Source organism: Artemia franciscana, chromosome 10 (genome assembly GCF_032884065.1).
Source record: "Artemia franciscana chromosome 10, ASM3288406v1, whole genome shotgun sequence".
Taxonomy (NCBI): domain Eukaryota; kingdom Metazoa; phylum Arthropoda; class Branchiopoda; order Anostraca; family Artemiidae; genus Artemia; species Artemia franciscana.
The window spans coordinates 39,363,865-39,379,383 of NC_088872.1; the positions used below are offsets into that span (position 1 = coordinate 39,363,865).

A 15,519-nucleotide genomic window follows, 5' to 3' on the forward strand; every position below is an offset into this window, starting at 1 on the left:
CTACTCCAACTTAACTTCATTTTTTGTAGTTCAATTTAACTTTTGGTAGCTCAATTTAACTTCTCATAGCCAAATTTAACCTACGTTTCTCTTATATGGACAGTTCGTTTCTATTAAAATTATTGACATTCAAGGTGAGGCACAAATTGTCCTATTTACGTAAACAATTATACAAAGTTGATTTTCGCCCAATAATTAAGCGAAAAAGAAAGTTTTGCTCATAGATTATTTTAGATAATACCAGGGTACAAAACATGAAGGGATGACAAAAATCAAAAGTTTCTTTCTGTTGGATCATGGTAGGAAATTCCAGCATGTTTAAAAATGTCTTCTTCGCTGCCTACAGGATATACCTCTTTCTAAAAAAAAAGACTAAATAAAACTCGTTAAGAAAAATATAACGGTTTAGTAAAGCACAAAACCATAGTTATAGCTACGTTTTTCAGCAACCGGTGGAGAATTCGGTTCTCCATCTCGTTAGCCAATTCGCTCCCTCTCCCTTAGACAGACCTCAGCAAATATTTACAAAAAAAAAATTATTTAAATTGTGTAAACTGAATATTATCCACTACCTGAAGGAATTGTCAGCTCCTAATTCAATATTCACCGATCTTCAAAACTATTTAACAAAACAGATACGTTTCAAATTGTGTCAATTAAAGTGTGGTGCATCATTCATGGGCTACTAATCCCTAACTAGGTTTCGACCGATCGCCGGCACTATTTAACGATTTTTTTTAACTATGTGGTTATTAAAGCCACAACAACATACACTTTTTCATTGCCCTTATACAAACAATAAATAAAACGTAAACCTTATCCGATTTATCAAAGCTGCTAAGAACATTCTTAGTTAGGTCCAAGTCATTAACGATCCTGATTTGATATGAAATAAACGAAGAAATAAAGACCCTGTCAATCTCCGCTATGGCAAGGTGGATTTACATTCTTCGAAAGCAGTAACTATACTGGTCACGATTTCCACACATTCTTGCCCGAGATTGTCAGATTTTCGGCCAAAAAGTGTCTTTTAGCGCGATCTTAAAACTTAAGAGGTATTACAAAAAGTATCACAGTCAAGATGCTTTGAATTATGGAAATACAGAAGGGAGCGGGAACGGCAAGCAAACGATGCCTAAATTTTATAGATCTGATATAGTTTTATGGAATCACCAGAGCTATTTTTTTCATATCTTCATGGTAAGATGTAATTTGATGCAATATTTATTCATCGCTTAAACTTTAGGAAAATAAAAAATAAACCAAGTTTTAGAGTTATCAGGCATAACTTTTTTCTCCATAAGCAGCACCATTTTAAAAACGATCAAATTCATCGAGGTGCATCGATTGTGGTATATCGAGGATCATACCAAACAGTAAAAAATTAGCATGATATTGAACCATTAAGAAGCTTTAGGGGATAAAATATGATACTAAACTTAACAAGCAAGCTTAAATAATAATTGTAAGTTGTAAATACAATTTTATGCCCCAAAAATTCACCTCCAATTAATCTACTGCACGTAAACAGTGCGTAACTATGTTGGCCACAGGCGGCTTAGTGCTGCAGTTGGTTGTTAGGACTTTCGCTGTGGACTTTCTCGTGGAGAGATCTTGTCGGATTTTCTGCATTCGGAACCCGAGGATTAAAAAAAAATTTAGCTATATGAGATCCCAACAGATTCTTCCCCCACGGATGAGTGTACGCCCTTGCTCCCCTCCCCTAGCTACAGCAATGTTTAAAACCCATATAAAATATTGAAATTGGCAATTATCAGCAATTTGTTGCAACACTTACAAGCTTTTATCATATTCCATTTCTTTCAAATTGATTTTTCAATCTTTTTTTTAAGCTCGAAAACAAACCGACAACATAATAGTTATCATTTTTCTAATGTTAACTATTATATCCTTTATCCCTAAATTATCGTATTCTATTTATTTTGTTTCACACCATAAATCTAAGTTTGTGGACAAGCTTCATTTGGGTATTTGGCCTGTCAAGTCAAGATTTAACCTAATATTAACCAATAACAGGCCATTTACTGTTTGGTCTATGTCCACTATTTCGACAAAATATAAAGATAAATAAATAAATAAAAAGAGGGATAAAGGAAACGAGCGAGCGTGAAAGAAAGAGAGATCGAGAGAAAGAGAGACGGTAACAGAATAAGAGGTATAGACAGAAAATGGATATAAGGAGGTAAGAAGACGCAAAATTGATGAGACAGACAGTAAAAAGGGAGAGGAACCAACAAAAAGAAAAGACCAGTCAAAAGATACGAAAAGAATCTCTTTATTGTTTGTCTATACACGTAAATTTGATAAAATATACGTAGAGATGGAGAATGAAATAAAAGGCTTGAGAGAGAGTGAGAAAGAGAGAGAGAAAGAGAGAAGGAGAAAGAGAGAGAGAGAGAGAGAGAGAGAGAGAGAGAGAGAGAGAGAGAGAGAGAGAGAGAGAGAGAGAGAGAGAGAGAGAGAGAGAGAGAGAGAGAGAGAGAGAGAGAGAGAGAGAGAGAGAGAGAGAGAGAGAGAGAGACGTCAGTATAAAGAGAAATGTAGAAAAGTATAGAGGAAGGGAGTAAAACACAAAATCAAAGAGACTGTAAAAGGAGAAGAATCAAGAAAAAGAAAAGACCATTCGAAAGAGATTTGAAGATTTTGTTCCAATCGTTTTAGAAAAAATTACCGTTTTTTTATTAAAAACACAGGAATTATTGATAGCGAGTCCTTTCTCGGCTGATGCATACTGTCTGAAAATCCTGTTGTAATTCTTGTTTCCAGTCCATCCCATTAAAGCAGTAGCCCACTGTGACTTAGGAGCAGTGACAAAGTCAACACGAACAGCTTTCCATGAACGATTTGAATCAGCCAATTCAAACAATGCCGCTGAGTCACCTTCAATAAAATAATTAATAAAAAAGAAAAAAAGAAAAAGAATGGACGAAGTGAGGATACAATATAACTGCAGGCCTACTGCTCGAGTCGGTCGCAAAAATTCCTCAACGCGACACACATAGTTGACTACCAAATTCAAATTTATCGGATTATTTTCTTTCTTAACCAACCTTTTTTCCGTATCAAAATTAAACTGAAAATTTTTTTCAACCAGAATAAATGCCTTAAAGTGACACAACCCAAAATGAATTTTGTTCAGAAGAAAATGACAAAAGAATTTTCGACATTACAATGCAGATTTTTTGCTTACTTTGATTTTGATTTTTTGCGCTCTTTGAATTTTACATATAAAATTAGTAAAAAATCGCATAGATCATGCTTTTATATAGATCACAAACTTGTAATCTTTTACTCTCGTTGTGTCGGTCTTATTGAGACCAACGAACTCTTAGTCGTAAAACAGTTTACGAAACTGGTATAGAAATCAGTGCATGAAAATCCTACACTTAAATTGATAACTAAAGGCATAGGGTGCTTTTCCACCAATGAAAAAGAGTCTGGATGAACAGGAACATAAATCTTCGAACTAAGATTAATATAATAGAAGCCAGGATCGTGAAAATGGTCAAATATGACCCTAAGTATTTTCTTATAAAAAATGATTGGAAAATAAAAAAATAATTCTAAAGATAACTTTAGGCACTCGCTTGACTGACCGCACCCTGAAGAAAGCAATGGAAAATCCGGTTAGATTTCACCTTCGCTATAACGAAAGGTCAAGACGGCTAGGCCACGTTATACGGATGATAGATTGCCACAATTGTGCTTTTATCTAGCCATGTGAGGCCAAAGGAAAAGCAGGTTGTCCCAGAAAGGGACGGGAACAGTTGTCGTCCCAGAACGGGAAGAGATTATAAAAAATATCTGAAGGAAACTGGGACTTCATGGGAATGAGTGAAGAGTGAGGTCTTAAATAGATTTGGGTGGAAGATGTGCGTGCAAAGCTGTTCTGGACTTGGGTGCAATAAAATACACTATACACAATACACAATAAAAATTGGTGTGATACATAAAAAATGTGATACATGTAAAAATCACAATAAAATAGAAGTTGCTAGTAGTAAAAATTTTGTGATCCCGACAATATTCACAATATTATAATTTCGAAGGATGTACAGATCAACAAATCTTAAGAGCATTAAAATGACACAAAAGTTTTCCTAAAAGTCATCTAACGCAGCCACAAATGCTCCTTTAATGAAAGACTGAGTTAAATTTTCCTGATTGTCAAGAATCATTGCATCAGGGGTTTTCGATTCAGCAGCCATTCAGCTCGGCTGTGCCAATTTAAGAGCCCATATTTTTGCCAAAATTTTTGTCAAACAGAGTCGTGACCTTCATTATTAAGCCCTGTCCACTCTATCAAGTGATTCAACTTGTTTTATTGTGTCATATTTCACTTCTCAAATGTTTAGAAGATTCAGTTTCTTCCCAAAATGTGTTACAACCCTCTTTTCACTGGTAGAAATAGTTAGAAAATGGAGCTTATAGCATGATGCTTGGTTTTACCGTACATCGAAATTGTTTTATATTTTCGCTCTCTTGTAAATTTACGCCTTGTATCACAAAGCATTCTAAATCAAAAGCAGCCAATTCCTTGTAGAAAGAGGCTCAAATTAACAGTTAATTCTCAGTTGCATACTATGTACCTTTTCTAACTTATGCTGCAGCTGAAATTACCCCTAGTTGCAATGTAGTTTTTGAATAAAGGCATATGTATTTAACAAAAAGAATATCAAAAAATCATTGAACAGCATTAGCAACACCATGATGAGCATGGAAACAACTAAATGTTTGTTCTCGGTGACAGTTTTGTATAGCCGAGACAACTTTATTCGTGTTTCGAAGTACATTTTGAAATTTGCTTTGCACATTTTTTAGATTGAGAAATACGTTGAAAATATGCAAACAGTGCAAATTTCCTATTTCTGAAGCAAGTATTTATAATCACCTAAGAAAACGTCTAACAAGAACATTATAGTTTTAGCTCAATAAATGGATGGATCTAGACTAAATAAGGCCAACGATATAAATATCTTATCCTTTCTGTACAAGATGCAGCAGAAGACTTGTCGCAAAATTGCATGTTTCTCAGAATATATTAACCTCAATGGGTCGAGTGCAACCCAGAACAAGCATTAGAAAAAATAAGTTCTGAAGTTTTGTTTTTACAAGACAATACCACCCCATCCTTGGAGACTATTGGTTTCTAAGGTGCTTGAAAAACTGGCGATTTTTCCAGCTATTGAGCCATACAAGTTCTACTTGATGATGCATGTGAGGTTGCATCTGAAAACAATTTGATATATGAAACTGCAGTCAGGCATTAACGAGTGATAGGAGCCTCGAGCAGCAAAGATTGATGGATACTGAATGAAGAAGATGAATGATATAAAAATGTGTCTCAATTTGGGCATAAATAGTTAGACTGTCGCTTTCAAACTTGTTTCATTAAAGCGATCCCCTTACAAGCTTTTTTCGATTTAAACTGTAATCTCTTTTGAATATATTACATGCAAATTATCTGTTTTCCCTTTCCTAAGGCTGTTCAATTTTTCAAAGCTTTCTGAGAATTTTATACATTCTTGCTTGCATAGCTACACAGAAAAAAGGATTATCAATGGATTAAATCCTTACGAATTTAACTATTCATGATTATAATTCATGACCAAACTATTACCAAGGATTTTTCTTTTTATTTTCTTTAGGCTTTATGTCTCCTTTTTTAAAAGTAAAAATTCCCCCCAGTAAAACACAAACCCCAAAAATTCAACCCAGGAAAATTCAGTAAGTTAAAATTGACTCAGTTAATAATAACCCGCAAAATATAGGTTCAATGATGTGGAATAGGGACTACAAGCCACACGACATCTTTACATAGGATGACCCGTCATGATAACTCCTCGTCATAATGACAACTCCTCATGGAGGGGGAAGGGAGGTATAGGAGTGCAAGTTTAGTACTTTGGGGGTTTAGAGAATATTGATGATGAAAACGCCAATGCAAGTGACAGCATAAGACAGCAGTTATAATATGATGATCGAGAAGATATCGATGATATTGACGGTGATAGCGTCAGCGTGATATCAGAAAAGTAATTTCAGCGACAACATGAGGTGAAGATGAGGTTCTCGGTGACGATAACACTGATAAAAAATATAATAATTGGGCTCCGATGGACAAGACAAACAAGAAGCCCCAGTAACTCTTCAGGTTTTCAGACCACCCTCTAGAAAAATGAAAGTCTGATCTCCATAATCTCAGATTCGCGGTTAAAAAAATATATACGCTAACATTTACTCTGCTTAATTTTGAGTGATGCCCTTACATTTGTTCGTTGGACACTTTAACCTGTGTGGTTCTGAAGTTTAAGAGTCAAAAACAAAAAAAGTGAATCTTTATGCTCAAGATTTTCCGAATTTCAGAAGCGACGCTATAGCGTTGCCTATTGTAAAGGTCATAAGGTTTCAATGCTTTATTATTATTACTTATTATTTTAATATTTATTAATCAGAGGCACTTTTATGGAAGGGGTTGTCGTATGAACTTTGGAGGTCGCTTATTTGATTGGTAATTGAAAGTTTTAGTTCCCTTTAAAGAGTCGAAAGTGATCCGAGGGTAACTAGCGCCCCCCCCTCCGCAGCCTTTTTCCCCCAAATAAATCCGATCAAAATTTCGAGATAGACATTTTGTCCAAAGTACCTACTATCTATATGTTTTCTACAATCGCTTATTTTAATTTCTGATCGTTTCGGGTTTAATTTATTCTTTAACAGTAATTTCTGGTCGTTTTCGGTTTGAATTATTATAGGTTTTATTTCTGCTGATCTTAAGCTTAATATGGCCTTTACTTTTGTTTGAAAAACTTCTTTTTTGGAAAGGTTTTTTTTTAAATTAATTGTCCTTGAAAAGTTCTTCTGGTCAGTCTTAGGCGAGGAATCTTCTCCTTTTTGCAGGAAGGAAACAAAACTAGCCAGGTTGCAGAATTTTCTTAAAAAGAAGGAGGCTTTGGATTCCGGAACCCTTCCTAAATTGTTACAATTTGTTATTGTTACAATTTCCCCCAAGATTCTCGACACTTTTCATAAAATCCACCACATTTTTTTTTCAGATAGCTGCAAAATACATAGTCCTGTGCGCATGCCTGTATCCTATTTCATTTTTGATCTATCTCTATATTCTATACATTAAGACCTTTAGTTATGAAATGATTAATACCAGTATACTTAGCATGAAATTCCTTGGGGCCTTCTTCTCTATTTTTCCATGGACTGAAATCGCCATCTAAGGGATACTTGAACATGGTCATTGTAAGGTAGACTTTATTTTCCAAAATAGTTTCATCTATAATTAAAAGACAAAAAATAACAAAATGGAAAACATTTCTTATTAGTTTTCTGGAACAAATCCATAAAAGATATTTCTGTAGAAAATTTTTGAATTGGAAGTTAAACAAAAAATCCATTTCTTAAATTAGGGAATGAGCGATTAAATTGGACACTGCATACTCTAGTCTACATATCAGAATGTAGTTTTTTGCAATAGCAATAGGAACAGGTTGATCACATAAAACGATTGGCCGCAAAAAAAAGTCACTGAAAAAGAAAGTAAAGTGCTAAACAAGTGGATCAATAGTACATCAGAACCGTCAAACATTTGTTCCAGTAAGCAATGAAGTGAATTCGGGCTTTTACGTGGATGAGCAAAAGAAAATATATCCAAGGAAGAATATCACGGCTTTTAATACAAAACCCTTAGGCATGACGGCTCTAAGAACCATAAGAACCCCGATCAGAGGATTTTCTTGTCTTATCCTTTGAATTATTATATTTTCTACTTAGTAATTCACGTTTTTCAGATCTGTCATGCCCACTCTCCTATAATCAAATTTTCCCCCTTCCCGAGCTAAATGCCCGTGTACATCCCTGCTGGATGGGCATTTAAAGGTGAATTGAAGCTTTTACATTCTGAAAATACACCTGCATAAACCGTTCAAATAATAGTTGTTATCAAATAGTTCCTGGTAACGAACTCTTAGTAAGGAGCGACTCGGCTCAATAGTAACCGAAATTCCAAAAAACGGAATCTTGATATTCATAAATACACCAAAAGAATTGGCTTTTATGTTGATTCCAAATATATAAAACTTATTAAATCTAGTATCACCCATCAAAACCTACGAGTTTGAGAAAATAAGCCTGATTTTGGAAATAGGAGGGACAAACCCCCAAAAGGTCAGGAAATTCTAATGAAATTACACCATCAGATTCAACGTAATAGAACCCTACTGCAGAGGCTTCCAGCTCTAAGAATAGTGTATTTTTTCCAGAAGAAGGATCACGGATACATGTTTTTTGACCCATGAGTGATCGTATCGAGCCAATGATCCTAAAATATCGGAAGAGGGTGCATTCAAACTGAAATTAAAATTTTAGTGTCCTTTTTACGTTACCAAAAAGACTGGAGGGTAAATAGCCCATCCCAAGCTCCTTTTTTCAGCCCCTGAGAAAGGGGCTGTAAGCTACGAAATTTGCCCATTGTTTAAGCTTAGTATTTGTTACTGGGAAGTATGCAGACATTTTTTTGGGGGGATGAATTTTCTACTGAGGAGGTTTTCTACTGGGAGACTTTTTCGGGGGAGGGAAGTTTCTGGGGGTAAAATTTTCAGGGGCAATCTTACACCGGGGTAATTTGCCAAAATTCTTATAATTTTCTTTATTTGTCTAACTTCCTCTTTTCCGACTTAATTTTACATGTAGAGATGTTTCGCTGGAACTGTCCGGGGAGAATTTTCAGCCCGGATAGAATCGTCCGGAGGATTATTAAGGGGGGGGGGGATTTTCCGTGGGATAAAGTCTTCCACGGGAGATACTCTCCATGAGGTAATCTCTGCGGGAGCAATTTTCCGCTAGGGGGGATTTCCCAGAAAAACTTTCTACGGAAGGGGGATTTCCGGCATTATTTGAAAATGAATCAGAAATTATTAATTTTTGTCATATGAAATAAGGAAGGTATGCAAGTATGCTTTCAGCCGAAATCATCCGGAAAAAAATTCCGAAAGGGGTATTTTACGTGGGACAAACTTCCCATGGAGGAGTTTTCCGTGGAGGAAGGAATTTTTCATAGAGATGAGGTCGCATTTCCCAGCTTCATTTGAAAAGATCAGAAATTAAACTAAAACAAATTTTTTCAACTGAAACTAAAGATCAACATTAAAACTTAAAACCAATAGAAAGTATTCCGTATGTGAGGGGGATTACCTATCCTCAAAACCTCGCTCTTTGCGCTCAAGTTTGAATTTTTGTCCCAATTCTTTAATAACGACTCCTGAAAACAAGGGCAGTTTCATTAGTACAAGAAGCTTTTTATAAGTACTAAAAACTTTAGCGTGAAGAGCAAGATATTCAGGCGGGCCAATACCCCCTCATATACGGAATAACTCTGTTCGTTTTAAGTTTTTATGTTGTTCCTTACTTTTAGTTGAAAGAACTTGTTTTGCTTTATTTAGTAAAGCACATCAAAACGGTTGGTTTTCAGCCCTTGATACGGTTTCCAAAGTCTATTAAAAAAAAAAAAAAAAAAATGGAAATCGCAGAACAGTATTAGTGCTGAGAGCCAAGTCTTACAGAAATAGAACCATTCCATTCGGTCAATTACCCCTGTTAGTATCCAATCCAAGCGTAGAATTCAAGGTGAAAGAAAAACTAACTTTTGCAAGAACTTTTACAATGTCAGTTCACATTTTCTGACCCGAAAAAAAATTCGATTTCCATTGAACAAAGCATAAAAATACTTTAAATTTATGCAGAACACTAGACGCGCACAATAACTTTTCATCCAAACAGGCAAAGTGTCCAAAATTTGGTTAAAAGATATCTTTTTGTGTCCTATTGTCTTTATCTTCTATTGTTCTATATAGTGTTCTATATAGTCTTTATCTATATAGTTCTATTGTCTTTATCTTATGAATATTTCTGAAAACAATAAGATAGCAATAGTATTACCAATAGTATCCGCAATTATTACAGAATATAAATTCTACTGAAAGCCTTTCTATATGCTTTCAGCCCCTGTGAGGCACGTTCATAAGATTATTTAAAAGGAGGAGGGGAGGGAGCGGAGTTTTGAAAAAAAAAGTGTGAAAAATAGACAAATTTAAGCAAAATGTAAGACATTACAGGAGACTTGGAAATGGAGGCAAAAAATGTTTGCAAAATACAATAAATTATACGAAATTTTGGAGGAGGTGGGAGGGCGCACGGGCCCCAACACCCTAGACCTTCAAATTTTTCTATTTCCAGTGATGATTTAAATAAAAAGTCCAAATGGTAAAACGTTACTCTTTTGAAATTTCTTGAATTACTGAATTTAACAGCTATCAATTATGCCTCGGCCTGAGCTGTCAATTATGCCTCGGCCTGGCTTGGCTTCGAATTGAAAATGGTCATTTGAAGCAAAGGGAGTATTCAGAATTATCTTCATAGGGGGGTCTTTTTCTCAGCTTTTTGTTTCAGGGATGGGGATTGGAAGTGCAAAGAAACTTTTAAGATGCATCAAAAATTGGTTTACAGGCATTTTGTTACGTTTTACGAATCAGATAAAAATTTCAGGGGCGGATCAGTTTAAAATCCGTTAAGCAGTAATCCCCCCTTGATACGGCCTTGTTAAAAATTGTAGATATCTACGTTTATCATTGTAAGATGTAAAATGAAATTTGATAGATTCCAGATTAAAAATTAGTGAATAATGGAGCTGAAGAAATAAACATGAACCAGATTGCAGCGGATACTTTAATTTTCCAAGGGCTGACTTCTAAACAAGTATCTAAAAAAGCATTCCCAATAGGAAATGGAACCCCAAGATCCCGTATGACAGGCAGGAGATAATACTAAATATTAAAAACTTATTGGCGACTAATAATTGAAATATGATGAGAATTTAAAACCTGCTCACTTTTCAACTTCCCAGAATTTTCAGGTGAATGCGTAACCTGATGCCACATAATAAGATTCATTCGATCCAATTCTTTGGCAAGCTCTGGTCCAAATTTTTGCTCTCTTCCTTCTTCTTCGTGAGTAAATAGAATATCAACATCATGACCACTAGATTTGCCCCTGCAAAGAATATTATGTTAGAGGTTAGGGTCAGTCCAAACCTTAACTGTTGAATAGCCAAATGTTAATTCGCATAATTGTAGGTGCTTACGTTGCGCATATATGTTAATATTCTGAAAAAATCCAGAGCATATTTAGTGTTCATGTGCTACAAACTGATTTAAATCCCATAAAATCAATTTTTAAAGTTTAACTAGCAGCTACATCACTTCTTTCAAAACTTCTGTAAATTCAAAAGTTTCATTTTTACCTCTTCCCTTAAAATGGGTTCTTTGAAGGCTGGGGAACTACGCATGCAAATCACACAGAATTTATAATACCAATTTTTGAATTCGATTCAGTTTACATTTAGAGTTCTTTATTGCGTGGTTTGGCTACAATGAATGTTGAATCTTAAATTTCGTTGCAGAAGAATATCAACAGCTAATGTGATATGATTCTTCAAAAATAGCATTATTTTTAAAGTTGAGAGCAAAAATTGAATCGCTTTTGTGAGGTTATATCATACCTAAGTACTGGGTTATTACTTTGCACCAAAAGTCACAAAAAAGAATTTGCCAAAGAATTGCGTTCGTAAATATACAAAGTTAAACCGGTACGAGGAGTTAAATTTTTGACAAAAATATCAGGAATTAAAAATGACAAATAAATTGAAAGAGCCACACAATTTTAGTAATAGAAAAATAAGCAAACTTAAAGCAAATATAGACTTGAATGAGGGAAAAAAATATAGTAAAAATTGATTTATTTCAAAGTAAGATTGTATATCTTGAATGCTATAGCAGTTGAAGCATACGCAGATAATTTACTTCTATATTTTAAATTTTTAAATGGTCTATTTTGTCTATTTTCACCACTGCAATTTGACGTCTTGCTATCACTACTGCATTTAGTTCTAAATTCATCCCGCCAGGGTAGAGAAAGCATTCGTTGGTAAGCGCAAAACGCATTCATAGGTATTTTGAAACATTAGTTCTAAACTCAACCTCCCTCATATTTGAAAAGGTTCGCAACAGGACAACATTCAAAGATTGTTCTGATTGTTCAACATTTTTCTGTCCAAATGTGTCTGAAGTTTCTCTTTCTGCCACCTCTCATACAACTCCAAAGATTGCAGGGTTCTTAGTCTTGCCCTAAGCTACAGCTTAGGAAGTTGAACCTCTATCCATTTGGGTGTATTTTTGAAAAAACTTTGATAAAAAACTACACATTCATTATTTCGAGGTGAGTAACGATACAGAGCTGAGAAATACAAGATTCTAACGGGACATTGATTTCTAAGGAATACATTTGAAGTATAGAAACAAATTTGAAATATTTAAAAGGAAATATCATTGACGCTAGATTAGCATTTAAGAAAAAAGAGAAGGCACTTTAAATGCTTTCATTTTTATGAACTTGCTGCAAGAATTTATTTCATATGGTTCTTTGTATGATATTTTTGAAGAATCGTATCACATTTGCTGTTAATTTTCGTCTGCAACGTAATTTGAGATTCAGCCTTCATCGTAGCCAAACCACGCAATAAAGGATTCTAAATATAAGTTGAATTTAGAAGTTGAAATCTAAATATAAGTTGAATTAGAAGCCAGATTCGCACAAGCGATATGGAAGGAATTAGGGTAGGAATTGACAAAAAAAGAATTCTAGTTCTACATTTTGCGACCAGTAAGTGTTGGTATTGACCACATTGGTGTGTAATACTTTTTTGTATAGCATTACAAGAGACTTTAACGCCCAGGTTGGTACAAATAGGGAGATATGATATCCTGGCTTAAGCAAGTTTGGCGTAGGGAAGAAGAATAGCAATAGTAATATAGAACTAAAATTTTGCAAGTGCAATAATAAAGTTACAACCAATGAAGTATTTGGTCATGAAGTGGCTCATAAGATAACAGGGTAGTCGCATAATAATGAGACAGCTAATCGTATTGATATGTTTTTGTAATTTGAAGACAGGCAGGATTGATTCAAGGCACTGAAATTTAGGAAAGGTTCCGAAATGTTCTCGGAAAATCTTCCGAGCAGTAATGACGGTGACAGACTCAAGGATAAAAACTTGAGTGAACTTTCCAAGAACAGTTGAATAAGAAACCGAAGAGTTTAAAATTTGATAACGCGGAAGATAGACAGAATAGTTTAAGGAAAATAGTCCGCGAATTAGCAAAAGATGCTTAAGAAGGACAGTTATAAAACACTAGAAGTATTAGCAAAACGTTTTAAGCTTGGTTGAAGGGAGAAGGGAGTTTTCAGAAGAAGGTTCTTAGCGATTGACCATTCGAGCATGAGAGAAAATGTATAAAATTATGTATAAAATATTATGGTTATTTTCATTAGTTCTTTCCGGTCTTCTAGACTATTATAATGATTTTATTTTTATTTTTCATCGATTTTTTGAAAAGCAAAAGTATATTGTTCAAGATACATATAGTGTTTAATAAAAAGCAAATGACTCAACAAGCTTTGGACTTTTACGATCAGGGAAGGGGGAAAAGGGCAGTAGCCAAGCTCCTGTTTGTAGTAATTTCTGTTCGATTTAAGTTTGACTTCAACATTCAATTAAATTTTTATTCGTTTTAAGATTATTTATTTATCTATATTAGTACCTGCTATGTATATGTTTTCTATGATCGTTTATTGTAATTTCTGTTCGTTTCGAGTTTGAACTATTATAGGAATTTATTTCTTCTGGTCTTAAGCTTAATATGGCTCTTTACTTTTCTTTGAAAAACTTCTTTTTCGGGAAGCTTTTTTTAGTTAATAGAAGAAAGGTCACAAAAGTGGGTGTAGTAATTACGAAGGCATTGGCTTGATTTTCGTAGGAAACAAATTACTTACCATGATAATACGGTACTTGTATAATATACCCTCTAACGCTCAAGTCGTTCGTGCATTGACGCACTGTAAATCGGCTTTTTCGCTAGTTTCTTTCAACTTAGCGTGAGAAGAAACAAAGAGAAGTGACAGAATAGATGGAAAATATATAATTTGGGCTATATATTTGCACATTAGGGGGAGGGGGTAAAGTATTTGGAGAGTGTGAAGTCAGAAAACAATTTTTACCATAATATCAGAAAAATTGTAGCTACCACATTTACCATGCAGACCCGATGTAATTTACCGTCCCCCCCCCCTAACGTGCAATTATATAGCCCAAATTTGCTTCTAAAGTATTATATTTATATCATACTTACGTATATTTTATTAAGATTAACCTAACTTCACTTCTTAAGTGTTAAGGGGTATATCATGCAAGTAGGCTACCCAAAATACCCAAAATACTTATTAGACTAAAAAAATCTGTAGATAAAGTTTCAAGAACTGAATAGCGTGGTTTTAGGAAAGGGAGAAATTTATGCTATACATGAGAATATAGTTGCTCCGGTTAAAGGAGGAAGTGAGGTTATTAGATGGCTCGATGAGAAATCAGGTATGAAGGTTGCGGTATCCACGTTGTCAGGTATCCACGTTGATACGGACTATTTTAATGCACTTCGTCCAAAAAAAACGTGGCAAAGGCTTTAGGAGAACATGGTATCATATAGGAAGATAAAGATTATGATTTCGACTTAGGTTGACGCCCAAGATACAAATGTAAGCGATAGTAATTAATTTTTAGAAGTTGTGAAAGTGCAGGGTGCAGGGGGAGATTAAGATGGCTAGTGCTATAAAGATCAATTAAGCCATTAAACTGCTAATGTTGAGAAAATTAAGTCACTTACACTAGGAATAAATGAGGGTAAAGAGATGATACTAGGTAACCGCACAATCGGTCGAGTAGATGGCTTCGTTTAGCTGGGTAATATGATTAGTAAACACGGTGAACGCACCGAAGATGTAAAAAGTAGATTAGCCAAGGCTCGGGATTTTTTTTTGTCACGTTTGAAAAAGTTTGGAAAAATAAGAAGATAAGTTTTCGTACTAAGAATAGAATATTAGAAGCCACGGCAATGAAAGCCACGGTCTAGTAGGGCTATGAAACGTGTGCACTCTGGGCCAGGCTTGATGTGCTAAAAAACCAAATATGATATATTGATATGTTATGGTATGATAGGGTACATGTTTACACTTCAAAGAGATAAAGTATTTTTAGAATTCGTACCGAGTCCAACAAGTTGAAGTATTTAATAAAATTTAATGTTCCTCAAATTCTTTTCACGCTAGATATCACCAGAAAATTTTGATTGTCAAACTCATTTATTATCTAAATTAGGGGCTTGAATAGATCGTCACTCGATCCCTCTTAAAGCCTTCTTTTTCTTCCTGGAGTTAGAATTTAACTAGAGGATGATTAAAACCGAAGGTGAAGATCCCCTCAACCAAGGGCCTCCCGAGTTCAAATTCAATGGTTAGTTTGCTACTAGAGTTAATTGCCCACTGCACTATATACAATGTATATAGATACAGTATAAGCAATGATGATAAAAATAAGGACATTACCCA

At 34.8% G+C, this 15,519-nt stretch overlaps 1 protein-coding gene across 1 annotated transcript in view; it reads right to left on the reverse strand.

Moving 5' to 3' along the window:
* Positions 1–212: 212 nt before the first annotated feature.
* The window catches only part of LOC136032177 (DNA-directed DNA/RNA polymerase mu-like), a 59,754-nt gene continuing 44,447 nt past the window's right edge, over positions 213–15,519 (reverse strand). Inside the window, exons 8-11 of the mRNA XM_065712368.1 lie at positions 10,916–11,076; positions 7,181–7,306; positions 2,693–2,901; positions 213–359 (exon numbers count right to left, since the gene is read on the reverse strand). Coding sequence (XP_065568440.1) covers positions 273–359; positions 2,693–2,901; positions 7,181–7,306; positions 10,916–11,076 — 583 coding nt within the window. The 3' untranslated portion in view covers positions 213–272. The remainder of the gene's footprint in view (positions 360–2,692; positions 2,902–7,180; positions 7,307–10,915; positions 11,077–15,519) is intronic.